This window comes from Pelodiscus sinensis, chromosome 5, assembly GCF_049634645.1.
Source record: "Pelodiscus sinensis isolate JC-2024 chromosome 5, ASM4963464v1, whole genome shotgun sequence".
In the NCBI taxonomy this organism is placed as follows: domain Eukaryota; kingdom Metazoa; phylum Chordata; order Testudines; family Trionychidae; genus Pelodiscus; species Pelodiscus sinensis.
In genome coordinates this window covers 101,290,001-101,317,726 of record NC_134715.1, presented here as the reverse complement: position 1 = coordinate 101,317,726, position 27,726 = coordinate 101,290,001, and the positions used below count along the sequence as shown (strand labels likewise).

Below are 27,726 nucleotides of genomic sequence, written 5' to 3'. Positions count from 1 at the left end.
GGGTCCATGGTGAGATTGCAGTTTGCCCAAATTGAGCAAAGTGTAGGACCGACAACATCCCAAACTGATGGTTCTTGCACTAGTTAGATTCACCAAGCCAGCAACAAAACAGCTTCTGCAATACCCTTACTGCCCCATTTCTCAAACTGTGGGTCCTGATCCCCTGGGGGTTGCAAGCAACTTAGAGGGGGGTCGCGGTATCACAAAGCTTGAGAAGCCCTGCCTTATTGGTTATCCAGAATCTCCCCCCCCCAAACCCCAGTTCCCTTAAAGTGACCCAGCTTTGGGCTCCCCTCCCTAGACAGCCAAGTCAAATACAATGAGGATCAGTGAAAATCTTGTTTATTATGTAAACAGTTTTACCAATCCCAAAGAACCAGGCACAGAAATCTTTAAGGTGCTGTGTCACTAAGGGAGAGCTAAATTAGGCAGGGGTGATTGATGGGTGGGGAGTGCTCTTATTCTGGACAGCAGATATGGCTGGGAGCTTGTCTCCGAGTGTGAAATACTGGCCGTTTGCAGCAAAAGCTAGTTTTTCCTTTGGTATCGACAGGGCCAGCACGCATGTCACTCTCTGTGCCTGTGGTGCCCTGCTCGATACGGGACTAGCGCAGATCCAGACGGGGGAAGGGCCGGAGCCCGGAACTCCGTTGTGGGGGGAACAAGTTTCCAGCCGGAATCCGCAGCTGAGCTCCGTCCTTCGCTCCCTTAGTTGCTTGGTTACGCCGCCGACAGCGAGCTAGCGGGAGCGGAGGGTGTGCTCTTGATACTGGCTCGGCTGCGACGCACCCTGCCGGGGTTGGCGGCAACGCGGTGTGTTGAGTGGCCGGGCACCCGTCCGGGTCCGCGCCGGGATGATGCTGGAGCAGGACAACGGGCTCTCGTTGGCCATCGCGCAGATCGTGCAGCGCCTGAAGGGCTCCAGCCTGCACTCCCAGCTGGAGCGGCAGGCCCGGGTGAGCCCATCCTCGGCCGGCTGCCTCCCGGCTCCCGCTTGGCCGTCCCCGCCGTGCACCTGCCCCTTTCTGCTTCCCTTGCGGCCTTTCTCCGTGTCCCTCTCAACATCTTCCCCCTGCCGCTTGTCCTCTCTGCCCCCCATGGGAGGACGCACCACGCCCAGCATTCGGCCCTGGGAGCGCGGGGACCCGGTGTCTGCCCTAAACCCTTCTGCAGGCTTAACTGTCAGGGCCGTATTCATAGCCTCTCCCTCGGGGAGGGAGGGCTTTGCGGTGTGTATTAATACTATAATATGGTTATGACCACACTCATTCAGATTTTCCATCAACTGAATTGGATCGTTTTTTAATCTTTAATTGAAAATGGGTTTTTAACTCCTCCTTCTGCAGTGCGTCCCCTCAGAATTTAGGAGTTTAGCGAAAAGGAAGGAAAATGAACGAAAGATGCAACAGAAAATGATGCTGCAGAATAATTGCAGTCTTTTGTTCTCGCCAGTGTTCTTAAGGCTTGCACTTTACACCAAATTTTAGATTTTAGGTGTTCATAAAGGTAACCCCCCACCTTGTCCTAATAGGTGGACATTCTGTCCTATCTATCGATGGTTTATGTGGAATTGCCACAAACATTATTATGACCTGAAATTAATTTGTAGCTTAAAATAGTCCCCACCCCTTTTTCTGTGGACATCTAGTTTTATAGTTCATGGCAATATCTGTTTGCATGATCTTATTTGATATATCTTTATAGTATCTTATCTTACACCTGCTTGTTTATTAAATGTATTGTTCTACGTCAGGGCTATGATCTTGCAAACGCACACATGCTTAACATTTTGAAGGACAGTGCTTGGTCATTCCTTCAGGTTAATAATTTGCAATGCCTACATTAATCTGGATTTATATTAGAAATGGTTATTTAACAGAATGGGCTATTTAAATTAATACTATCAACTTAAAGATTAATACTGTCAACTGTAAACAAATCCTTTGTTTCTCACAGACCCTGGGATTATTAATGCTGAAAGAATTTTAAACATCCAGTTTTTGTTTCTTTTTTCTTTATGCCTTTCTTTTTTGTAATAATAACATCAATTAAGTCAATTTAACTTTTATCTGGTATATATTTTGTTTTCAGGTTCTGCATTTCTAACTTTAAAATAATCTTGGAACCATTTTTTTGGTATTTTACATTTTATTTTGGTATTACATTTTGTAAAATCTTGGGGGAGGAGGGGTTCACCACAGAATTTAAATTGTGAACCATATTTAAATTGTTAGTATTTCTTAGGTTGTACACATGGTGTTTTAGTGGGTAAAACAAATGATTAGTTGTTTGCCTTACTTTTGTTAGCATTCCTGCATTAGTCAAGGTTACATTCCATGGCTGTTCACCTTTGAATTCCATGATTCAATACTCTGTCAATCTAATTTACATCTTTCACATTGTTTGGGTTCTGTGCAGGAGCATGTCTTTTAACTTTTTATGTCAACATCAACTTTCAACAAGATTATGCATTGGACCCTGACTTTGAATCTGTTAGTGTTGTCCCTGAATGTCATTGTTATTAATAGCCTTGAAAGGATTGGATTGTTATTGGTAAATGTTGATTTTGAGTTAAGGATATTTGTATATTTTGATGTACAATATTGACAGTTTGTGTATTAGCACTTTAATTTTGAGTCTCAACATTTGCTGTAATTAAATAATTGTGTGACTAGCTATTGGCTATTGTCCTTCATAATGTCCCATAGTTTTTGAATTATGTGAAATGTAAATAGACGAAATGAAAATAAACATCTAATTATGATGGATTATATAGAAAAAATGTTAAATATAATTTGTCTCCTGTTCCAGATCTGTATCTTCTGCTCTCTTGTTTATGTAGATAAGTAAATGAACACAGTGCTATGTAGGTCATAACCAACACAAAAGATTTGTAATTTAAACATGCAACTGGAAACCAACAGTACAAACAGAACAGAACATAATGACCACAGCCCAAGCCCTCTTAAAAACTTCACAGAACAGGTGGATTTTAGAAGTTTTGTGAAAGGAGATGGAAGGAGCTTGATACGTATTAGCAGGGAGATTATTCCAGTCATACAAAGAAGGTAAAGGAGACAGGGTAGATTGACCAGATTATTCCAGTCATACAAAGAGGAGGTAGATTGACCAGTTTTTCAGTATTGCAATCATTTAGGAGACGAGAGCAGAGATGTAGAGTAGGATGAAACTTTGTAAAGGTGAAGAGATCAGCTTGAAATTGACATTATTTAATGTCTACCTACAAAACATTTCTAAATGTTATGAGCTGTTTTCTTGGGATTTGTAGTTTAAATGAATATGAACAAAGCTGAGGTTGTTTTTCTTAGCCCCGATTGATATTGTTCCATTCTTTATTTTTGCTTATTAAGAGGTTACCTTTGGATCTTCTGTTTTTCCAGGAATCTGTATTGTCTTTGATCCTGAGTTAATTTATGAACCTCACAGTTACCATCCCCTTATCAAATAATATAGATTTCACTTATTTTTTTTTCTGTCAAAACTTGATCTGTATTGAAGTTTTCTCTATACTATATGGCAGTATTTTTTGGGGGTGCATGTGGGTAATCCATGCCCTCAAATTACTGCTTAATTACTCAATTACTGCTTAATTCAGCCCAATAAATTGGCTACCTTTGAAACTGCAGATTAGCAAGATTTTGTACACATTTTTATGCAAGACACCTCAACTGCTATTTATCTCTGGAACGTGATCTATATTCTGGTCTGCTTGTTAGATATATTTATTTTCTTGACCTGAAAGTTGTGGTATAAATAACGATGTATTAATAGCAGTATTAAACAACATGTAGCCCCATTTTAGATCTGTTTTGCTGCTGATCTAAATTCTTCCAAGACAAAACTTAAAACTTTATTTTAGTTACTTTTTAGCTTTTATTTGTTTTTAATGTTCATACTATTATAAAATAACTTTGGGAGTGATATATAAACAACACAGTAAACCTTCAAATCATTCAAAAATCACTCTTCAAATTTTTTATATACACATTTGTATGTACATCCTGACACTTATCAGATAGTGTAAGTCAAAATTTTTGTGTGCATATAGTGCCCTGTTACAGTTTGTGTCCAGAGTTTTTTAGAGTTAGTGATATTTATTGAGCCTAATTAAAACGTTGGGGAACTAATATTTAAAATAATACCAGAATTCTTGCTATACTCATTAATATGTTTTTAACTTTTTTTTAAGTGCTAGGAGACAGAGCCAAAAAAACTGTTTCTGTTGTCAACTTACAAAATTTTTGAAAATTAGATTTCTTAAGAATGAAGTTTATGAATGTCTTTAGACTCTGAGTAGAGAGATGAGTCAATTATGTTTTGGGGGTACAAAAAAGAAAGAATTCTCCTTTATTTCTTGAATTTTCATTTGTGATATATTAATTGTATTTAGGATAACTAAGTTGTTAAGCACATAGGTGAATCAGCAAGTGGAATCAGCAACTGATTTTGGCAATAAATCTCTAACATTTCAGGGCTCTTTGACATCAAATCATGTCAGATGCTAGCACCCTGCATAAACATTCACAGTTATCTTTGATAATTCACTCTTATGGCAAATTGACTGTAACCCAAGAGTATTAAAAATATTTGAATATACAGTACTCCTGAAGCATAGTATTGTAATTAGACGAGAGGGACCGAAGTCTAGCTTCATAAAGGGAACTTTAACTCTCTTAAATGCCCCTTCTGCCCACTGGAATTCATAGCCCACAGTTAGGTACCCAGCCTTTTTGTACAATGCATGGGGAGAGCTAGACACTAAATTTGCTCAGACATGTTTATAACTTTTTTCTGAAAATCTGACAAAAATCAGCACTTGGACTATTCTGGGTTTTGGTAAAATAAATTACCTACCAAGCAAAACAGGACATTTCCTCAAAGCGGTCTTAAGAAAGAATTTTATAATGATGATATATGGAGATACCAGTGATTAAAGCTAAAAATGTTTGACACTTATGTGAATCTAGCCAGAGAACATATGCAAAAGTCATAGCACTTATCTAAGCATGGAAGTCTGAAAATATTTAGATAATGTCTAGAACTATTAATTGGTCAGCACGTTATTACTTTATATAGTCAAATCAGTTGAATATACAGCTGAAAAAGGAGCGAAGAGAGTTTGATATCCATTCATGAAATGTAAAAGTAGGTCAATCTCAGGATTAAAAGCATGGAGCTGTTAGGATAAAGTGTGTTCATACTCCAAACCATGGTATTCTGAACAGTCCTAGGGCTTTGCTATTGGACAGAAAAGGAAACTTGAAAAAAAATCTTTCCACCCTTTCCCCACTCAAGAAATAAATGTATGGAGCAATTTAGTAGGCAATATTATTAGAATGGAGATTTCGATGTCATTCAGAATTATTCTTCCCGTAATTAGCACTTGTCACTATTGTAGTAATTGTTAAAATGTGCTATGCAATTTTAATTTGCTACTAATTCTAAGATTAGGATTAAGGGATTTTGTTGTGCTTCCTTTTCCTTAATTTATTTAATTTAATAGGAAACACATAGACCAATAAAATATCATGAGTGTTCTAAATCTACATAGCTATTCCAATTAGATAATATATGTGATTAAATATACATCCAAATAGTTAGAGTGAATTCCTTCCATTATGAATAGAAGATGCTAAATACTGCAGAAATTTTTTTTTCTCCTATGGAGAGTGTGGGGGATTGATTTGTACAAGACATAATAGATAATAATTAGAACTAGTTTCCTTTCATATTTCCCTTGGTAATTAAGGGTATGGTCTGTTGGCTGTTTCTCCTTTACCCTGAGCTAATACATTTGAACTGGAAAAACTGCACAGGAATGTTGGCTGCCAACTAGGAAACTCCTTTTTGAGTCAGAATGAGCACTGATTGTGTAGATCCTACTGGGACTGGAGCTAACACATTATAAAGCTTCCTCCTGTCTTGAAAGATTACTAGTTTGTAAAATGAGGCAGATTAAGATTTATTGGGGCTCTGAGCAGAAAGAACATCTGGGTCCCTCACATCCTTTCACCACCATGGATTCCCATCTGTTGCTCTACTCTTTCTTCCCAAGAACTTGCCCCCTATCTTTTCCAGAAGCTGGGATGTGATAAAAGCTGCTCAGCGAGCCCTGGATAACATGCGCTTGGGGACAGACATATAGGCAGGGGGTTTCTTTGGGCACCCAGTGCCCCACTCATGCCAGGTTGAGAGTCTGGGGCTCCTAACAGCTAGTTTCTCTGGGTGGCTCTTACCACAGCTTAGGTAGTAGTCTCCAAACTGGGGGTGGGGGTGGTGCACATCCCCCTAGGGGAGGTACCCTCTAACTTGCATGATAGTGTGGCCCCATAACTACTTAATGAGCCCTGTCCAGTCAGGGACTCAAGGCTCTGTGCACAGAGCTGCCTGGCTGGGGGAAGGGCTCCGTGTAGGGCCATGCTGCCACATAGCTTAGAGAGAACATTGCCCCTGGGGGCATGGATGAACATTCAGGATGGCATATGGTGGGGCAGAAAGAGAGGCAGGAAAGGGGCTTGTATCAGCTCTGTGCTGCAGGGGGAGTTGGGGTCCCTCTCAGACCAACTCCATATGGTGCAGGGCCAGCTCTGCCCTGTGTAGCGGGGACAAGCAACATCTCCATCTCTGTGTGGGGGTAGGGGGAATAGGCTTACCCTACTTCAGGCTTCATCTTTCAGCTAGACCAGAGCGTGAGGTGTCAGGGAAGTGGAGGAGTAGGGTTGAGAGGCCAGAGTTCTGGTGCTCCTGTGGGCCCTTAAATTGGATGAAGCTCCTGACCGCAGGTCCTAATGGGTCATTCAGTAATCAGCCACTGTTTGTAAGCTTCATTTAGGTAGAGGCTAGCTCTTCTTTTGGAGGCTTAGGATGGGAATGAAGTTAGCCTGGCTCAGGTAGAGAGGCCTCTTTCATCCTTAAGATTGATGTTATGTCTACAAAGAGGTTGTAAGTAATGGTGTAATTTAATTTGGTTTAATTAAACCAGTGCAACTTTTGTGGTAAATTCTTTAATAGCAATTTAAAACTGCTTATATCCGTTTAGCCAGCACCACGTTTGTAAGTCGAAGTTAGATCAATATGGCAGGTTTAAAATTATATGAAAGAGCCATCACAAAAACTTGCACTGGTCTAATTATATTGCTATAAAATTACTCATTTGTACTGTTAAAATTTTGTGTGTAGACCAGATTCGAGTTTAGCCTGGAAGTTTGGCAGTGGGCTGCCCCGCGCTTTAAAGTATCTCTTTAGTCTTGACAAATCTTATTCAAACTTATTTACATTTATTTTCACTGTATTGTAATGCTCTTGTATCTTTTTATGTTCCTTTCTCTTTTGCAATATCCAAGGCTGTGTCTAGACTACACTTCTCTGTCAACAGAGCGATGTAGATTAGGCACGTCGAAATTGCTAATGAAGCAGGGATTTAAATATCCCATGCTTCATTAGCATAAACATGGCCACCGCTTTTTTTTTTAAACTGAGCTTTTAAAAAAACACAACAGCAGTCTAGAAGGGGATTTGTCGAAAAATAAACCCTTTTTCGAAAGATCCTGTAAACCTCATTATTGAGGAATACAGGATCGTTCAAAAAAGGATTTATTTTTCAACAGATCCCCATCTAGACCGTGGTTTTTTTCCGAAAAAGCTATGTTTTGGAAAAAAGCGGCAGCCATGTTTATGCTAATGAAGCGTGTGATGTTTAAGTCCCTGCTTCATTAGCAATTTCAACGTGTCTAATCTACATCTCTCTGTTGACAGAGAGGTGTAGTCTAGACCAGTGGTCCCCAACGTAGTGCCCATGTGGTGTCTGGGCGGTGCCGGCCCCTGGGCGTGCAGCGTATGGGTGGCCCTGCCCCCGGGTGCACGGCGAAAAGGCTGTGCTGGCTCCGGGCGCACGGCGTATGGGCATCCCCACAACTAGGCACGCGGCACAGGAGCGGCGCCGGCCCTGGGCGTGTGGCGTATGGGCTGTCCCACCCCTGGGGGTGTGGCACAGGAGCGGCGTTGACCCTGGGAGTGCGGCGCATGGATGACCCTGCCCTCGGGCATGTGTGCGGCTCCACCCACAGGCGTGTATGTGGCCCTGCCCCTGTGTGCCTGGCACGTGAGTGGCCCCGCCCCCGGGCGCCCGGCAGCCCCAAAAGGTAGGGGACCACTGGTCTAGTACCCCAGGTCTACAACTCACAGTTTCCATATATTACATCTATGTATGATAAATCCTACCATTGTTATCATCCAGATGCAATGTAATGGCTGAAATTCCATATGCTCTGAACTCAGAACATTTAAGATCAGAACAATTACAACGTATTCCTCTTGTGCATATTACTTTTACCTGTGTAGTTGTGAGAATATTTCTATCATAATTAAAAATAGAAAGCTTACTCTTCCCTCTGCTTTTTTGTTTGTTTATTAGGGTAGTCTGCACAAACCAGAAATTAAACTTGAATCGCTAAAGGAAGATATTAAGGAATTTCTGAAGACCTCAGGTTTGTAATAATTCATGCAATTTAATTGGTGAATCTGTAGATGTATAAACATTCTATGAATAAATATAGCTCTAATGTTCTGTAATTCCAGATTAGAATGGACTAGGGATATTAAAATGCCGTTATTTTACTAATTGAGTTGTCAATAGGGGAGCACAGCTGGCTCAATCCCAGCTTGCATGGGACTGAACCCCATTGCAGCTCTGCAATTTAAAATGTAGTAGGAGCCCAGCATCCTGCCCCTCAGCTCCTACTGCATTTTAAATTGCAGAGCCGCAGCGGGGTTTGTCTCGGTATGAGCTGGGACTTAGGGACTGCTGCTGGCTGAGCAGGTACCCTACCTGTCTGTGGTGACTGACTGGGGACAGGGGCTGCTGCTGGAGCAGCCTCCCCTGTCTCACCCCCACCCCATGCTGCTGCTTCTATAGCAGCAAAGGGGCGGGCAGGTGGCATTGCAGAGACAGTGCTGGGGAGAACTGGCTTTTAAGCCAGTTCTCCCCAGCACTGGCTCCTGCTCCCCACCCTCTTGCTGCCTCTAATTTGGAGACAGTAAAGGGACGGGGGAAATGAGAGTAGTCAACTGCTTGCTTATATCCCTAGAATGTACATGCTCTTTTTTTAAAATGTTGCAAAGCAGTAGATCTTGAAAGCATTGCAAACTAGGGCTCAGACTGTCTTCTTTTTAAAACGCTAGGGGTCTGCACCTCCTGCAACGCTCACCAACCCACCACTCTCAAGGGGCAGGCAACCCCAGCAAATTGTCTCTTATTTCAATTCTATTTCGAAATAGCTTATTTTGAAATTTGGCATGTCTACACAGCATCAAATTTTGAAATAATGCACTATTTTGAGACATGCCTTAACCTTTGTGGAACAAGGATTACAGGGATGCCAAAGTAGCGCACCCATTATTTTGAAAAATATTTTGAAATAACGGGCAGCTTGTTAAGACTCTAGGTAGCTATTTCAGGATACCTCTGGTATCCCGAAATAGCTGCACTGTGTAGACATACCCCAATTTAGAAAGCAACTTAAGCTGGTGAATTTTCAGCATGTGAGTAGTCCCACTGAAGTTAGGCATATGATTGACTACCTTGCTGAAGAACATTATAAATTCTGCAAGGCAGAGGCTTGATATTCTACAGTACTTTTCAGAAGCCTGTCTGCAGATGGAAAAACTCCTTGCACAAATAAAAGAATCTTAAAATACAAAGCTTACAGAAAATTGATTTTACCATTTTTGAAGTCTAGGAACATTTTTTCAGACTATTAAAACAAGAACATAGAACCATAGATTTGAAGGGACCGCAAAGGTCATTTAATCTACCCACCTGTCAAAATGTAGGATTTGTTGTGTCTATATCACAGTTCTCAAACTGTGGGTCAGGACTCCAAAGTGGGTCACAATCCTGTTTTAATTGGGTTGCCAAGACTGGTGTTGGATTTGCTGGGGCCCGGGGTCAAAGCCTGAGGGATTCAGCCCTGGGTAGCAGGGTTTAGATGGAAGGTCCCCCTCCTGGGGCTGGTTACTGTGCAAGGAAGCTTAAGATCTCTCCTCTGTACCATGCAAGACAGATGGTTACTTTGTCTTTTTTTTAGAAACCTTTAATGAAGGAGCGTTTGTAACTTCCTTGGGCATTCTGTTCCGTTGTCCTACAGTTCTTGTGATTAAGAAGTTTTTCCTCAGATTTAATTTAAATCTATTATGCTGTAGTTTGAACCCATTGCCTTTTGTTCTGCCCTCTGTGGCAAGAGAAAACATTTTTCTCCATATTTTTTATGCCAGCCTTTAAAGCAGAGTTTCCCAAATGTTGCTCCATGAAATCCTGGGGTTCCGTGAAAAAATTCAGCTCCCCTGCCCCATGCAGAACCTGTAGGCAGCTCCCATCGGGGCTTTGCTGGCGAGTATGGGTTTCTGGGGCCATGTGACTTTGGCCGCTCTGCCACCCACTGCGGCTGCCCCATCCCCGTGCATGGCGTGGCCTATCCTCACTCTGCAGGACTGCCCTGTCCCGGTGTCTTGCAGCCGCCTTCTCCTCATGTGGAGGCGGCAGTGTTTACAGTGGCGGCGGCTGCTGCTGCTGGAAGAGGGAGGAGGAGGAGTGGCCAGAGCCAAGGAGCTGCTCTCGGACCTTGACGTGTTTTTTACCTGCTGCCTGCGTGGAACCCAGCTTGGGCTCTGCTGTCCCCCCTCCTCACCCCCCCCCCTCCACTCCTCGGGGTGTGCTTGGACTCTGCTGTCGTCCCCACCACACCCCTCGGGGCATGCTTGGGCTCTGCTGTCTTCCCCCCCCCCCCTTCAGGGCATGCTCGGGCTCACTGCCCCCCATGTGCTGCTGTTCTCTCTCCCCTGTGACCCTCCCAGCCTGCTGGGGAAGTGGCAGAGTTTGATCTGGTGGGAAAGGTCAGGGTTTCTACACCTTCCTCCGCCCTGCCAGCGGGAAGCATGTCCTAGTGCTGCAGCTTCACTGGGTTCCCTGCTGCATGGGGGAGGGGAAGACTGCCCCCCCCCCCCCCCAGAAACAAGAGCATGCTGCCTGGAGGCTTTCCCTGCTGCAGCAGGGTGCCAAACCAGGTAAGTGTCCCACCTTATGCCCAGACCCCACACCCATATCCCCCTAACTCCCCTTCCCCCACCAAGAGCCTGCATTCCCAGCTTGCTCTGACACCCTTCCCCAAGACTCCTCTTGTACCCTCCCTTCTGGCCAGACACCCTGCCCCAAGACTCCTCTTGTACCCTCCCTCCTGGCCTGATGCTCTGCCCCTCCTGTGTTCTTCCTCCTGGCCAGGACATTGCAGATCATCTTTGTGATTTATACACAAACATCATGAAGTATTTTCCAACCATAAATGACAACAATAACTGGATTTAAAATCCATTAAGTATAACATGGAAGTCAGTCAGCTTTTCTGTGCAAGATTGTGAAAACCTAATCGAAATCACTTCAGATGGCCAATTAATACAAAAATTTAAAGTCGTTTCTCTGATTACATTTTGGGGCGGCTTATGTCAAGAATATTCAGCTTTATCAAGATATGCAATTCATCAGTTGTTAACCTTCACCAGCACATACTTGTGTGAAATTGGATTCTCGAATGATGCAGCAACAAAAACAAAATACAGAAATCAACCGAATGCAGTACCAGATATGCAAATCCAATCTTTTAGTATTAAACAATATATAAAAAGAATTTGCCAAGAAAAGAAGAAAAACCTCTCTTTACATTGAAAACTGCCAATATAATTCATATTAGTTTTTAAGCTTTATTTTTTTGTATACATTAAATGTGATTTTTGTTTGTAAATATGTGCAATTAAACTAAATGTTGATCTCATGACCTTATTTAGCATTTGTTCATTATTATTATCCTTACTTATTTGGGGGTAGGGAGGTGTCATGGCATTCAGGTCCGGCGGCTCTTTTTTTTTTTTTTTACTTGACAAATTTTCCCTAAGGGTTCCTCGAAATTCTTCTGAGTTTAAAAGGATTCTGTGGCCAAATAAAATTGGGAGACACTGCTTTAAAGAATTTGAAAGTATCCCTCCTTAATCTCCTTTTTTTCCAAACTAAACATACCAGTTCCTTCAGCCTTTGCTCATGCTGCTTGTATTACATGTCTTGGATCACCTTTGTTGCTTTCTTCTAGATCCTTTCTAGGAGAGAGTGGGTGAGACTCCGTGGCCTGCATTGTACAGGGGGTCAGACTAGATGATCATAATGGTCCCTTCTGACCTTAAAGTCTATGAGTCTCTATATCATTTCTGTGCATTCTATACACGGCTCCAGCTGAAGCTTAATCGGAGCTGAGTAGAACACTACCATCATCTATAACTTGCATCCTGTGTCTTTTTAATGCAATCCAAAAATGCATTTGCTTTTTTTGCAGCAGCATCACATTGGTGACTCATGTTGAGGTTGTGATCCACCACAATTTACTGATCTTTCACGGCAGTGATGCCATGCCAGTTTCTCGCATTCTGTATTTGTGTGTGTTTTTTCTTCCCTATGTGTAGCACTTTACATTTGTCTTTTTAAAATTTCATTTTGTTGTCTATAGGTCAGTTCTCCAATTTATCAGATATTTTTGAAGTTTAGCTCTAGCCTCCAACTATGCAAACCCCACCCCCCCAACTCTGTGTCATCCGCAAATTTGATTAGTATGCTTTTTTTCTACATCCAGGTCATTAATAAAGACACTAGGCCCGGAACAGATCATTGTGGTAGCCTACATGAGACCTCCTTCCAATTTGGTATAGTTCCATTAATAGCTACTCTTGTTGCAGTCGTTTAACCAATTAATGGTAGTTCCAGTGAGCGTTCTTGGGATGGTGTCCAAAGCCTTGCTGAAGTCCAGATTGTGGACTATGTCCAGATTTGGACTAGTAGAAACTGGTTACTGTTTCAAAGCAGGAGATTAAGCTATTTTGCCCTGATTTGTTCTGAGTAAATACATGCTGGCTCCTAATGATCATCTCATCCTTCAGTGCAAGATCAGGTTGACTAGTCTATAGTTTCCTGGCTTCTCCTTTTCCCCCTTTTAAAAGATAGACACTGTTAGCCCTTTTCCAGTCTTCTGGGGCCTTATTTCCAGTGTGTAACAGGGCATGCTTGCCCTGCACTGGTACTGTGAGGATTTACTATACTCTCTAGGCCCAGGAGACCAGGCCCCTTCAGCCCTACTGGGCATACTCTAGGTGGAGACCAGGTGTAAAAGGAAACAGCTCAGCTCATTTAAGGCTAACTGCTGAAAAGGGAGGATACACATTGCAAGTTACAGCCTGGGAACTGTGGAAGTGCCAGTCACTGGAAACCAGAGATGCTGAGCCTCCAGAGGGTGCCCAAGGAGTGACTGAGGTGGACTACTTATTGAGCTGAGTGAAGTTGGCATGTTTCAGGGAGATTCCCTTCTGGGCATACTTGCTAATGACAGTACCCTGAGCTGGGACTAAGTCAGAGGTGGGCAATAATTTTTGGTGGGGGACCACTCCAAGATTTTGAAAAGTGGTCAAGTGCCTCACTTTTCTGTTGAGGAGATGTGGGGTCTAAGATGGAGGTTGAGTGCAAAGGATGCATGGGATAAGGGGCTGGGGTATAGGAGATGGTATAAAGTCTGAGAGGGAGTTTGGGTGAAGGAGGGGGATTGTGACCTGGGTCAGGGGATAGGGCTGAAGGGTAAGGGAGGTTCTGGCCTGGAGAATGGGCTCTAGGAGGAGATGCAAAGTCTGGGAGGGAATTGTGACTTGAGACAATAGGAAAAGAGGGTGCATACTGCAGAGGGTTTGGGTGGTGATCTGGGGCAGGGGAATGGGGGGCAGGGTCTAGGAGGGTGTTTGGGTGTAGGAGAGGATTCTGGCCTGGGGGAGATGTGTACCAGGGGCTACAGAGTCTGGGGGGGAGTTGTGACCTCGGGTAGGGGGGTATAGAAGGTTTGGATGGTGACCGGGGGAGGGAGTTAGAATGTAGGAGAGGGTGGGGTGCCAGAGGCAAGGTCTGGTTGGGAGGCACATACCTAAGCATCTCCCGGCCAGTAGTCCTGCAGCACCCCCAAGGCAGGCTGGACTCCTTGCCTGTTGCAGCCCCAGATCGTTTGAAAATGCAGCCAATTGGAGCTGAGTATTGGGCTGGGGGATGGAGAGATTACATGAAGGCTCCCCCTCCATGCAGATCAGAGAGCTCATGGACTGCGCTTTAAACCACAGCAGTTGTGAGCCTGAGGGTCCTGGCAGGGTGGTCTGCAGGCTGGATCCGGTGGCTTGGCAGGCCATATTTTGCCCAGGCCTGAACTAGGTCAATCAGGGAGGATCCATATTCCTCTACCTGGCTAACACAGACACAGAGGTGGTAGTCCGCTCCCCTGACCAGCTGCCAGATCAAACAGTCCTACTGAAGAGTGTCATTATACTGAATTAGGCCATTGGGTCACACAGATCTGAAAGTTGACAGTAAGATTGGTTCTGGCCATTGGGGTAGGGGCCTGATGCAGACAGTGGTGCTCCAGCCCAGCCAGAGCAGCCCCTGTCTGAGCTGGGCCTGGGCGTGGCATAGGCAGAGGTTGCTTCAGCTGTCCAGAGCAGCCCATGTCTGTACCTCTTCCCCTGCCCACTCCCCTGTCAAGCTTACCTGGTTAAACAATTAAACAAGATTTTACATCCCTAATGGCAATGGGCAGTTATCCTGACTCTGGTCATTGGGCCACATTAGCCCTGAGAGAGGATAGGCCTACTGACTCTTGCCACTGGGTCACATGGCCTTGCTGAGCCAGGTAGCCACACTGACTCTTACCATTAGTCCATAAATCCTGGCTAAACTGCGTGATTATATTGGCATTGGGTCCCACAGTCCTGTTGGAAGGGGTTGTTTCCCTGACATTGGTCATCAGACCATGCAACCCTGAGCAAAAGTGTGGCCATGTTCACATTTGTCACTAGGCCATGGTACCCCAAAACAAGGGGTGATTACAAAGACATGGCTGTAGGGAAGTAATTACTCTTACCCCACCCCAAGAGTGGATGGGGCTCTGAGATGTCTTCAGCTAATTGTTCAGCATCTGGGGTGAATAGCATCAGGCCCCACTCACATTAATTCAGATTAGTTAGAAGATGTCTGCTGTGGTCTTGACTTATTCCAACCTGGATTCCTTCCCCTTTGTCTATGATAACTTTGCTAGTGTCCAGTCACTTGTTACTTTGTTGTGTGAAGACTAAAGCAAATTAGGCAATGAGCAGCTCTGCTTCCCTATCATCTGCCCATACCTGCTCACCTTCTCCATTGAGTAGTGGACTTGCATCATCCTTGTTATTTTTTGACATATTTGAATACAGGCAGTCCCCGGGTTACGTACAAGATAGGGACTGTAGGTTTGTTCTTAAGTTGAATCTTTATGTAAGTCGGAACTGGCGTCAGCCGCTGCTGAAACTGATCAGTTTAAACCGCGGCTGAATCTGGATGCCAGTTCTGACTTACATACAGATTCAACTTAAGAAACCCAGGCGTCCCCAAGTCAGCTGCTGCTGAAACTGATCAGCGGCTGATTCCAGGAAGCCCGGGGCAGAGCAACTCTGCCTCGGGCTTCCTGTAGTCAGCCGCTGGTCAGTTTCAGCAGCGGCTGACTTGGGGACGCCTGGGGCAGAGCAGCTGGGGTGCTGCTGGGTTGCTCCAGTAGCGCGGCTCCTCGGCGCTACTGGAGCAACCCAGCAGCACCCCAGCTGCTCTGCCCCAGGTGTCCTGATTCAGCCGCTGCTGAAACTGACCAGCAGCGGCTGAATCAGGACGCGTGGGGCAGAGCAGCTGGGGTGCTGCCGGGTTGGTCCGGAGCGGCGCTGCGGGACCAACCCGGCAGCCCCCAGCTGCTCTACCCCAGGGGTAGGCAAGAAAAGCCTGGTCTGCTGGGGGGGGGGCACTAGCTGCACCCTCCCCCCAGCAGACCAGGGGGACAGGAGCAAAGCCGCGGAGCACGCCCGCAGCGGGACAGCCCAAGCGCTCCTGGGCTGTCCCGCTGCGGGCGTGGTCCAAGGGCTTTGCTTCCCGTCTCCCTGCAGACCAGGGAGATGGAGAGCAAAGCCGCGGAGCACGTCCGCAGCGGGAAAGCCCAAGCGCACCCGGGCTATCCCTCTGCGGGCGTGCTCCATGGCTTTGCTCCTGTCCCCCTGGTCTGCTGGGGGAGAGGGGGGGTCCAGCAAAGCCGCTGGACCCCCCCAGCAGACCAGGGACACCAGATCAAAGCCGCCGCCTCGGGTGTCCCTGGTCTGCTGGGGGGTCCAGTGGCTTTGCTGGACCCCCCCAGCAGACCAGGGGGACAGGAGCGAAGCCGCCCAGGCGGCGGGAGTCCCACTGCCTGGGCGGCTTTGCTCTGGGGCAAACGAGCAAAGCCGCCCAGGCAGCGGGACTCCCGCCGCCTGGGCGGCTTTGCTCGGGTGTCCCTGCTCTGCTGGGGGGGGTCCAGTGGCTTTGCTGGACCCCCCCCCCCCCCAGCAGATCAGGGAGACCGGGAGAAGCTTTTCTCGCCCCGGAGGACACGGGTGGCGACCCGCCGCCCGTGAGCTCCGGGGCGAGAAAAGCCCCATTCGTAAGTGCGGATCCGACATAAGTCGGATCCGCGTAAGTCAGGGACTGCCTGTACCCCCTTCTTGTTTCTGACATTTCTTATCAGGTGTAACTCAGTCTTTGCCTTGGTTTTCCTGATTTTTTTTTTTTAATGCCTTGCTGTTCTCATGTATACTACCTTGGTGACAAATCCCTTCTACGTCTTGTGGTTTCTTGTCCTGCCACATTCACTTCTTTTTTTTTTCTTTCCTCTGCATCAGAATAGCTTGATACTGAGCCTCTAGTATTACATGTTTTAGAAACCATCAGACCATTCAACTCCTTTTTTTCCCTAACTGGTCTTTCCATGGTACCTTCCTTACTATTTTTCTGAGCTGTTCAACATCTGCCTTTTTGAATTCTGGTGTCCTAGTTTTGCTGTTCTCATGTCCTCTTTTGGTCAACACCATATCCAAAATGGATGACCATCTATTTGTTATGCTAATAACATAAATTCTTTTAGCCTGAAGAATACAATAATCAGTATATTACAACATATTATTTGTTTCTCTAAAGTTGAATTTAAAATGTATATAATATTATGAGTGAATAAGTGTGATATATATGTGAAGACTATATTGTAATGTTTTGAACCAGGGACAGAGATACGGGAATACATGCAACCTTTAACTTTGACCTTCTGTGTTTTAGCCTTCTGTTAGTGTAGTTATTTCCTCCTGTGTCTTTAGGAAGAACCTGAAAGAGAGACAGAAAACTTAGGTAGATATGAAATTTGATTTGAAGACAATAAACTTTAGTAAATATGAAAAATTTCCTTGAGTCATGCTTCAGATATTTAAAGGTTTACTTGTTTATAAGGTGATTAACATCTTCTATTTTTCAATGTAAACAGGATGGGAAAAGAAGCTTCAGAATGCTGTTTATAGTGAACTCAGTGTGTGAGTTTATTATATATCCTTATGTACATTTATACATGTGTCTTATATTTTTTATTATTTTCAAGACCATTATGTATATGTCTCGCTGGGTGTGTGTGTCTAATTTTCCTTTTTTTGTTTAAAGTGAAGCACAAATAGAAGTTTAGAAAGTACATATAAAATCAAATCAAATATGGCATTCTAGAATCTAGATTTAATTAACAATGTATTCTCATGTTTTGTAGAATATCTCTTATCCCAGATCCTTGCAGTGCTTTACTGTCAAGTTGTGACCCTTCTTTTATGAGACACCAGCATGTTGTCAATTTCCCTCCCATGGTGAGGGTTTAAGTTTGTTGCTTTGCACTTCATGATATACCAGAACAATCCTTTGTCTTTATGCATAGACAAGACACCCACCCTGCTGTATGTTCCTCTAGATTTCATCTCTTCTAGGTTTTATAATCTTTTCTTGCATTGGTGGCATAGTGTACAAATAAGTATACATTGGGAGCCATACAATACATTAATTCTCAGAAAGGAGATAGATGTCTGTTACTTTCTGCCTGAAAGGAAAACTGAAGGTATGTCAACTTCTGGGTATCTATCTGTGAGTGAGGTGCCAGAGGAGCCAACTGAGGTTACTCAATTAGAGCTAACCTCCAGAGAATAGGGAAGCCACTCTCCAAAGCTGGAGGTTATTTCAATACTTAGATTTACCAAACCAGCACAAAACAGTCTGTGTATTACCACATTGGTTACCTAGAAACCAACAAAACATTTCCCAACACTTTTTATTCCACAAACCAGCAAACCCATTCTCTAATTTTTGGCAGACCAGTGTCATTTTATTTTTGTATTTGCATATTCATCTACCTCCAACCCCAGAACCCTCTGACCTGAGGATGTTAAGTATTGACTAATTGACTAATCAAATAGTTGATGCGTTTTGCATTGACTGTTCAGTTAGTCAATAGGGCATCTCCGCCTTTGAAGTGTAGCTGATCCCGAGCTCCACACCTAACACTAGGTTCCCCACAGTGTTTCAAATCGGCAGCGCCACACAGAGCCTGCGGTTAGTGGGGGAGTCCCCAGCTGACCCTGGGCTCCACATGGCACTTTGAAATGCTGCGAGGAGCCCGACGCCGGGCTGCACGCGGTGTTTCAAAGTGGCAGTGCTGCATGGATCAAGGGGTCTGTCCCCAGGATTCAAATGGAGCTGCCTCTTTAAAGTATCCTCTCCTCTTCCACCCCTCACTTGTCACCTCTATTTGATAGAGGCAGCAAGTGGGAGGAAGTGACTAGTCTACTATCCCGTCAACTATCTTATAAGCATTATTGGATAGTCAACTAGTCCTTTACATCCCTACTCTGACCCTGTCCAGTCCTGGTACTCTGTTTCTGTATTATAAAACCTTCCAAACCCGTCACATGATATCCCCTATCATATAAAAAAAAGAAGCAGTGAGGGACAAAAAGGTATCTTTTAAGAAGTGGAAGTCCAATCCTAGTGAGATAAATAGAAAGGAACATAAACACTGTCAAATCAAGTGTAAGAATGTAATAAGAAAAGCAAAAAAAGATTTTGAGGAACAGCTAGCCAAAAACTCAAAAAGAAATAACAAAATGTTTTTTAAGTACATTAGAAGCAGGAAGCCTGCTAAAAAACCTGTGGGTCCCCTAGATGATCGAGCTATAAAAGGAGCAATCAAGGACGATAAAGCCATTGCGGAGAAACTAAATTATTTCTTTTCTTCAGTCTTCATGGCTGAGGACGTTGGGGAGATTCCTGAATCTGCACCATCCTTTTGGGTGATGAATCTGAGGAACTGTCCCGGATTGAAGTGTCATTAGAGGAGGTTTTGGAACAAATAGAAAAACTTAATGTTAACAAATCTCTGGGACCGGATGGCATTCATCCAAGGGTTCTAAAAGAACTAAAATGGGAAATCGCTGAGCTATTATCTGTGGTTTGTAACCTATCCTTTAAATCGGCTTCCATACCTGATGACTGGAAGGTAGCCAACGTGACACCAATATTTAAAAAGGGCTCCAGAGGCGATCCTGGCAATTACAGACCGGTAAGTCTAACTTCAGTACCGGGCAAATTAGTCGAAACAATAGTAAAGAATAAAATTGTGAAGCATGTAGAAGAACATAATTTATTGGACAAAAGTCAACATGGTTTCTGTAAAGGGAAATCCTGTCTTACTAATCTGTTAGAGTTCTTTGAAGGGGTTAACAAACATGCGGACAAGGGGGATCCAGTAGATATAGTATGCTTGGATTTTCAGAAAGCCTTTGACAAGGTCCCTCACCAAAGGCTCTTGTGTAAATTACATGGCAGTGGGATAAGAGGGAAGGTCCTTTCTTGGATTGAGAACTGGTTAAAAGACAGGAAACAAAGGGTAGGAATAAATGGTAAATTTTCAGATTGGAGAGGGGTAACTAGTGGTGTCCCCCAAGGGTCAGTCCTGGGACCAATCCTTTTCAACTTATTCATAAATGATCTGGAGAAAGGGGTAAGAAGTGAGATAGTAAAGTTTGTAGATGATACAAAACTGTTTAGAATAGTCAAGATAGAAGCAGACTGTGAGGGACTCCAAAAAGATCTCACCAAACTGAGTGATTGGGCAACAAAATGGCAAATGAAATGTAATGTGGATAAGTGTAAAGTAATTCACATCGGGAAAAATAACCCCAACTATACGTACAGTATGATGGGGGCTAATTTGGCTACGACAAATCAGGAAAGATATCTTGGAGTTATCGTGGACAGTTCTCTGAAAACTTCCACGCAGTGTTCAGCAGCGGTCAAAAAGGCAAATAGGATGCTAGGAATTATTAAGAAAGGGATAGAAAATAAGACCCAGAATATCTTACTGCCCCTGTAAAAGCTATGGTACGCCCACATCTTGAATACTGTGTACAGATGTGGTCTCCTCACCTCAAAAAAGATATTTTGGCCTTGGAAAGGGTTCAGAAAAGGGCAACTAAAATGAGTAGGGGTTTGGAACAGGTCCCAGATGAGGAGAGGTTAAAGCGACTGGGACTTTTCAGTTTAGAAAAGAAGAGACTGAGGGGGGATATGATAGAGGTATATAAAATCATGAGTGATGTGGAGAGGGCCGATAAAGAAAAGTTATTTATTAGTTCCCATAATACACGGACTAGAGGACACCGAATGAAATGAATGGGTAGCAGCCTTCAAACTAATAACAGAAAGTTCTTCTTCACAAAGCAAATAGTCAACCTGTGGAACTCCTTGCTGCAGGAGGCTGTGAAGGCTAGAACTAGAACAGCGTTTAAAGAGAAGTTAGATAAATTCTTGGAGGTTGGGTCCATGGAGTGGTATTAGCCAGGGGGTAGAAATGGTGTCCCTGGCCTCTGTTTGTGGAAGGCTGGAGATGGATGACACGAGACAAATGGCTTGGTCATTGTCTTTGGTCCATCCCCTCCAGGGTACCTACTGTTGGCCACTGTCGGCAGACAGGCTACTGGGCTAGATGGAACTTTGGTCTGACCCAGTACGGCCATTCTTATGTTTTTATGTTCTAAGCTCAGGGCTCAGGGTCGTGGGTCTCACTGGACTACCCTGATTTTCATGCAAACCTGCTCCTGGGTGGCCAGGCTGGCAGCTATCCTGCCCTAGACGGCCACTCTCCTGTGCCTAGTGCGGAGGTCGTGGATGAGGTCCACGATCTCCGCGCTAGACCAGTTGGGCGCCCGCTTCTTGCGGACCGGGACAGGCACCTGGGAGCCGCCAGCCTGGTCCCGGGAAGAGGCGGAGGGCTGGGTGGCAGCAGGTGGCTGGCTCATGCCGTGCCAGGTGCAGGGTCTGCTGGCTGGGTGCTGGCAGGCTTGCACCTGGCACGGGCACCGTAGCCAGATCGTGCCCCTTTAAGGGCTCCAGGGCCGGGAGGGGGGCAGAAGAGTTTCCCTGGTGGTGCCCAGAGTGGCCACCAGGGAAAGCTGGGGAAGGCTAGCCTCCCACTAGTTCGAATTAAGTGGCTACACAGCCCTTAATTCGAACTACTTAATTCGAACTAGGCGTTAGTCCTCGTAGAATGAGGTTTACCTAGTTCGAATTAAGAGCTCCACTAGTTCAAATTAAGTTCGAACTAGCGGTTTCTATGTGTAGCGCCTATCAAAGTTAATTTGAACCAACGTCTGTTAGTGTAGGCATACCCTTATTTAGAAAAGAAATGGCAAAGGGTCCTGTAAATTTCAGGCATAGTTGAAATGTTCATAAACCCAAACAATAAATTCTGCCTTTTGGATAAGACAATGAATAATAATTTTGTAGATGATAATATAAACTTAAAGATGGAACGTCATATAAAAAAAGCAAAGAAATAAAAGACAGAAATGTAGGGGGTCTAATGAAATACATGCTTTATATGGTAGAAAATTTAGTGACTGAAAATAACTCTAGAACCTCTTAATTACAACTGACAGAGGACACATAAAATACACAGTATTTTACAGAGATTATCTGGATTAAAGACATGCATGATTGTTCACCAAAGGGTAGCATATGACATCTCTACTGAGAGCTATATATCTACTGGCGGTCATAATAATTGCAAAATGTATGTAAAGAATTAAGTACCTAAAATTGTGCTCTTAAGTGTGACTCATGGCCAATAAAGGAATAACCCAGATTCAGCCTTAAAGGACATTTTGGTAGATGTTTGTGCTTGTTTGTTCGCATGTATATTGTTAGAGGTTGACAATGTAATCAAATGACTCCTTTCTATACTGTAGTCATCTCTCTTTGAAATGTATAGTCTTACATTTAACTAGCTAAACTACCAATGATGCTTGGGAAATAGATCTATCTGGAAGACTTAAGGATTGCACATATTTCTCCTAATGACACTGACTTGTGAAGAGAAGCATGGGACTAAATAAAGGCACCTGGGATCTGATCCATTTAATCTCAGACTTGCTTAAACTTCATCAGGTGAAGTTTGAGTCACAAGATTGAGGACTCCAAACCCCCTTGGATACACCCTGAATATAGACATTGGACTATAATTTATGGATGAATTCTGCAAGAACGCTTTGAAACTACAAAGTTGAACATCTCTACTACAAATCTGATCTCAGAACTTGATCTCTCCCACCCTCTCTCTTCCTCTCTCCCACCTCCTTTTCCCAGTCTCCCCGAGTTTTGTTCAATAAAGAGAGTTTCTATTGACCCCGCCCCCGGATGGCAGCCTGCGGAAAGTGCAGCCGGGCTGATGGCCGAGTGCTGTGATGTGTGCTGAGTGTGAGTACTCAGGGCACTCCAAGCCAGGACTGCTTTGCAAGTGGGGAACCCCTGAGAACTGTCTGTCCGGGGTGGGGGTCGGGTCCCTTTAAGCACAGCCCTCGGCTAGCCTGAGGCAGCAGCTCCACGCTCTAAGTCCTAATCTGATGCCCTGCCGGCACTGCTTCTGGCCAGCCTTAACCTCGGTTCAGGGTCTACTCAATGTGGACATGCTAGTTCAAATTAGCAAAATGCTAATTCGAACTAGTTTTTAGGTCTAGATGCACTAGTTTGAATTAGCTTAGTTCGAATTAACTAATTCGAATTAAGTTAGTTCGAATTAGTGTTGTAGTGTAGACATACCCTCAGAGTGTGAATATCTATAATGCAAAGATAGGAAGTAGAGTTTCACTTATTGGTACTGATTTTTTTTATGGTTAGAGGTTTATTATGGGCTAGAATTATTACTGCATAAATTGTACTGCTTGTAGAAATAATTATAGAGATGAGAAAATTTGTTCAAAGATTACTCTGAAGAGCTGAATATATCACTGTATTTAATAATAATTTGAACATTCAAAACATAATTTTGTTTTTCTTAAGGTTCCCTTCACCCTGTCATCCAGCAGCACCTCCTGAGCACATCAAGGAGCCCTTGGTATACATGAGGAAAGCACAGGTTGGTTTCTATCAATCTTCCTGTTGTTTTCTACTAGTACATTTTAAGTTTATGCTTTGTGCCTACTGTACATTTTTAAATGTTCAAAAATTTTAAACAATTATAACTTTTACTTATAGGTACCTTTTGCCATAAAAAGGTATGGACATTGTATTTCATGGCAGCATCCATAGATGAAGTAGAATACAGTCAAAGTAGGGAACAGTGGTCAATAGATGAGTGTAATATTATAGAGATGTGGAAAATAGAGAATAGAATGTTTGTATCATTAGTCATAAATGAAATGACAAATACCTCCTAAGTGAGGTAGGCAAATGTGTATATGGTGTGTATGCCAATGGATTCACTGATATAGTTACTGTTTTTAAGCATATAACAAATATTAGTATTTAACATATCTCAATTCTGCTTATGAAATGGCAACTTCTCTTCTAGAATGAGTATGCATGGGAAAAGTCCTATGTTGACTCTTTTCGTGTAGACAGCAGTGCCTGGAACACCTTTCCTCAATTAATCTTTCAAATTCTTCCTAAAAATACAGTTATTCAACAAGAACACTGGCCCTTTAAGAGGGAGCAAAGTCACAGCCACTACACCTGGCTCATTGGCTTACAAGAGAAGATACCTGGGCCATGTAACTGAGGGCCTGAAAACAGAGACTAAATCAGTCAGGAAAAGGAGGAGCAGATGAGAATTAACTGGTTAAGTAAGGAGAGAGCAGGGAGATCTACCTGGGAGTCAGGAAACTGGAGAAGGTCTCTCGGGAGAGCTGCAATGATATAACTCTCTGCAGAACCTCCCTGAAACAATAGAGGAAGAATTTGGCAGGGGGATATGCCTGCTGACCTTCCTGAGCCAAAGAGCCATGGCCATTGAAGGCTAAAGGCTTGTCTCCCATTTCACATGGTAGTGATCCGTCCAGTGGCGATTGATTTATGCATCTGCTTATATGTGAAAAAACTTCTGAGAGCTCTCCCGTCAACTCCAGCGCTCTACCAGAACAAGAAGACTAGGTGGAGTTGATGGGAGAGCATCAGCTACTGACCTTACTGCATGGAAGACACCATGGTAGGTAGGATAAGAATGTTGACTTCAACTACACTATTTGCATAGCTAAAGTTGGGTATCTTAGACTGACAAGTGGACTGGGTGGGAGGAGAAGGGGGAGACTGGGGACGGGGCATCGTGTAGACTAGGTCTAAGATGAGCAGAAGGAGGTGACTGTTGGCTTCAGCTCAGAAAGCCAAAGTCAGAGATGGTTGAAAGCTGGAAGTGATGTATGGTGAAAGATTCTGGAGATAGATTCTGGAGAACTGGAGCATGCTGATAGGCAGGGCTGTCCCTACAGGGGGACTGGGGCCCAATGCAGCCTCCCAACTACAGGCCCTGCCCCTGTCCTGTCTCTGCTCCTTTCCCTTCCCACCTCTGCTTTGCCCCCTTGTCCAAAGCTCCCTCCCCAAGAGACGAGAGCCGGAGGGACTATTGGAGGGGCCTGGTGGGGATGGCCCCTAATGCTACCCCACGCCAGGCCTCCTGATAATCTTTTAGCTGCCCAGAGCCCATCCATAGGATGAGTGAGGCAGCTGCTGTGGGTCCTTCCCTCCTCCCCCTCCCAAAGTGCGGAGCCAGGAATGGCCGCCCTGAACCATCCCATGGATAGGACAGCTGTTCTGACAGATGACGGAGCTGTACTGAGTTCATTGTATACACTCTTTGTACTATGTTGGTGAATTATGGACTTTAATTGTGGGACTTCTATTATAATTTCTGTGTAGAATTTTTTAAATAATTTAACCCCACAAGAATATATATATATATTCAGAAGAATTATTTGGATGATTTTTGTGTACTCTGAAAGGGCAATCAAAGCTCGTACACTTATTTTGCTTCTACCTGCTGCTGAAGTTGGCTTCAGGCAAGTAGCACCTTAATCCTTTTAAGGAAAAGGATTAATAGGAGGTGACAATAATAAAATAGAAGAAAACAGCAAATCATGGAATCAGCAATACACATGCTACTGTCACTGCTTATCTTTAAAAAAACAAACAAACCAAAAATCTCATCTCCTCTACTACCTCTCATTGTAATGTAGTTCATTTAGGGCCCAGTTCTACAACGAGTGAAATATCTCTCGGGTTGATTCAAAGCCTACAGATGTCAATGGGAATCTTTTCATTTACTTAAATGGGTTTTGGATCAGGTCTTTTGTGAGTTGTTCAGTGTCTTTAACTTCCATTGAATTAAATTGTAGAGCACATTGCAGTGTGTTAATTGTTATGTACCTAATTCTGTAAAGATTTATGCACTCAGTGGGTCTATTTATGTGTGGAAAAGTTAAGTACATGCATTTGCAGAATCAGCCTTAAACTGTAAGATCTGAAGGTTAGGCACCTTGCTTCTCTATTTACTTGCAAAGGGCCTGATGTATATTTTGAACTATTTAAATAACTGACATGCCTATTTAAAAGGACATAGGTCTGTTTGGCCCAGATATATTAAATAAATAAATAGGGGATATTAAATAAATGTGTTGTTTAAAACAAATTAAATGAAGCTTTTACCGAATTGACTGTAACTAGTAATGTTTCAATGATTTTAGAAACTACTACCAATAAAGAATGTCAGTGGACCGTTCTTAAAAACCAAATACTTTTATCTAGTATTTTTGTCAAATTGACTAAAAAAAAAAATCCATATCAACAACACTGGTACTAATTAGTCTATTGTTCATTATTCATGATGATATAAAACACAAGTGATTTTTAAAATGGTTCTTGTAATGTAATGATTTTTTTAAAAAAATATAATGTTTAGCATTATTGTCTGTGTATGTTTTCGTACACTAACTAAGGCTTCTCATTTGAAAAATTCTGCTTTTCACATGTATCTTATTTGATTTTTTTTAAATGCATTAAGATTTCTGTGTTCACTATTGGTCCAATTTTTTTTAAAATTTGGACCCTAGTAGATATAATTTTATTTTAAAGCTCTGATACAGAGGCAGCAGTGTGGAGTCCGAGCTCCCCACGAACAGAGGCTGCTCTGACTCCCACTGAGCAGCCTGGGCCTGCTGCGGGCAGAGGCTGCTTCACTCCATCTCCCCGGGTCCCTTTGCCCCGATAAAGGCAGCAGTGCAGGTGTATGTGTGGGGGCAGGTGGGGGAGGGGTCGGGGGAAGCATTACTGCAGAATTGGTACTTTTAAGTTGGCTCACCCCAGCACTGGCTCCTGCTTCTCTCCTCTCCCCTCCTCCCTCCGTTGTTGCCTCTGATACAGAGGCAGCAAGGGGGCAGGAAATGCGAATGGTCGACAAGATTAACTGATGAGCCAAGGCTTATCGCTTTAATCATACCTGTTGACTACCTGTCGACATCCCTGCTTCAGATCAATGAGCATGTCTTCTCTGGTTAGATCAAGTCTTTTGACCTACTTAAAATTATCTAGAATTACTTAGAATTTATAAATCCATGAGTCCAGGGTAAATGTTTTTTTTCTAAAATTACCTAGTAGTAATTGCTAAATCCTTGCTAATGTGCTCTAAACTTTTGGCATCTGTCTGACACAGGTTGCTTTTTAGTAGAACATTCTTAAGTTTGTAACATTGATTTTTCTCTTTTATGAGGCCCAGCAGTTATTAACATGCTGAAAAATCTACCCCTTTCTTCTTACTTCATTGTGAATTGGCTCTGTTGGATTCAGCTTTTTCCTCTTTTATTACAGTATATTTGTATCATCTTTTACTTGCCCAACATAAAGATGTTAGTGAGTAGTCAACTACCGATAAACATAAGCTTATAGTCTTCTGCAGTATTGACTGCTTCCTGTCCCCCCCTCCCCTTGCTGCCTCTATGAAAGGTAGCAAGGGGAGGGAAACAGGAGCTGGTGCTGGTCAGAGCCAACTTAAAAGCTGTCCCTTCCCCCCAGCACCATCTCTGTGATGCTGCCTGCCCCCTCCTCTGCTACCTCTGAGAGGCAGTGCAGGGGAAGGAGATAAGGGAGGCTCTAACTACCGAGGTCCCAGGAGGGAGCTGTCCTCCCATGGACAGGGTCTGCTGCCACCAACCAGTCCCCTCTTTGTGGCAGCCTGAGCCATGTTTTTTTTTACGTTGTCATATACAAATATATGAGTTTTTCATTATGCAGCGAAAAACTTCTTTAAGTAACCATGTACATTTTTGGCAGATGTCAGTGACTGTAGTCATTCTTTCTTAAAAGTTCTTCATTGACTAGGCTGTGCTGTTCTTATAAATATAAGTGGGGGTTGGGAAGGAAGTTCTGCATTGATTAAAAATGTTCATGTGTTACAGGGAAGCTGGGAGAAGCGA

At 43.7% G+C, this 27,726-nt stretch overlaps 1 protein-coding gene across 5 annotated transcripts in view; it reads left to right on the top strand.

Moving 5' to 3' along the window:
• The first annotated feature begins 719 nt into the window (after positions 1-719).
• Positions 720-27,726, top strand: part of TBC1D19 (TBC1 domain family member 19) — a 122,348-nt gene continuing 95,341 nt past the window's right edge. For 4 of the 5 annotated variants that reach the window (XM_075930614.1, XM_006138181.4, XM_075930615.1 and 1 more), the window contains exons 1-5: positions 720-956; positions 8,435-8,507; positions 17,445-17,490; positions 23,327-23,402; positions 27,709-27,726. The exon at positions 27,709-27,726 is cut by the window's right edge and continues 57 nt beyond it. In XM_075930614.1, coding sequence (XP_075786729.1) covers positions 855-956; positions 8,435-8,507; positions 17,445-17,490; positions 23,327-23,402; positions 27,709-27,726 — 315 coding nt within the window. In that variant the 5' untranslated portion in view covers positions 720-854. Of the gene's footprint in view, positions 957-8,434; positions 8,508-17,444; positions 17,491-17,714; positions 17,809-23,326; positions 23,403-27,708 lie in introns of those variants that run through there. The other variant, XM_014581119.3, reaches the window with a different exon arrangement.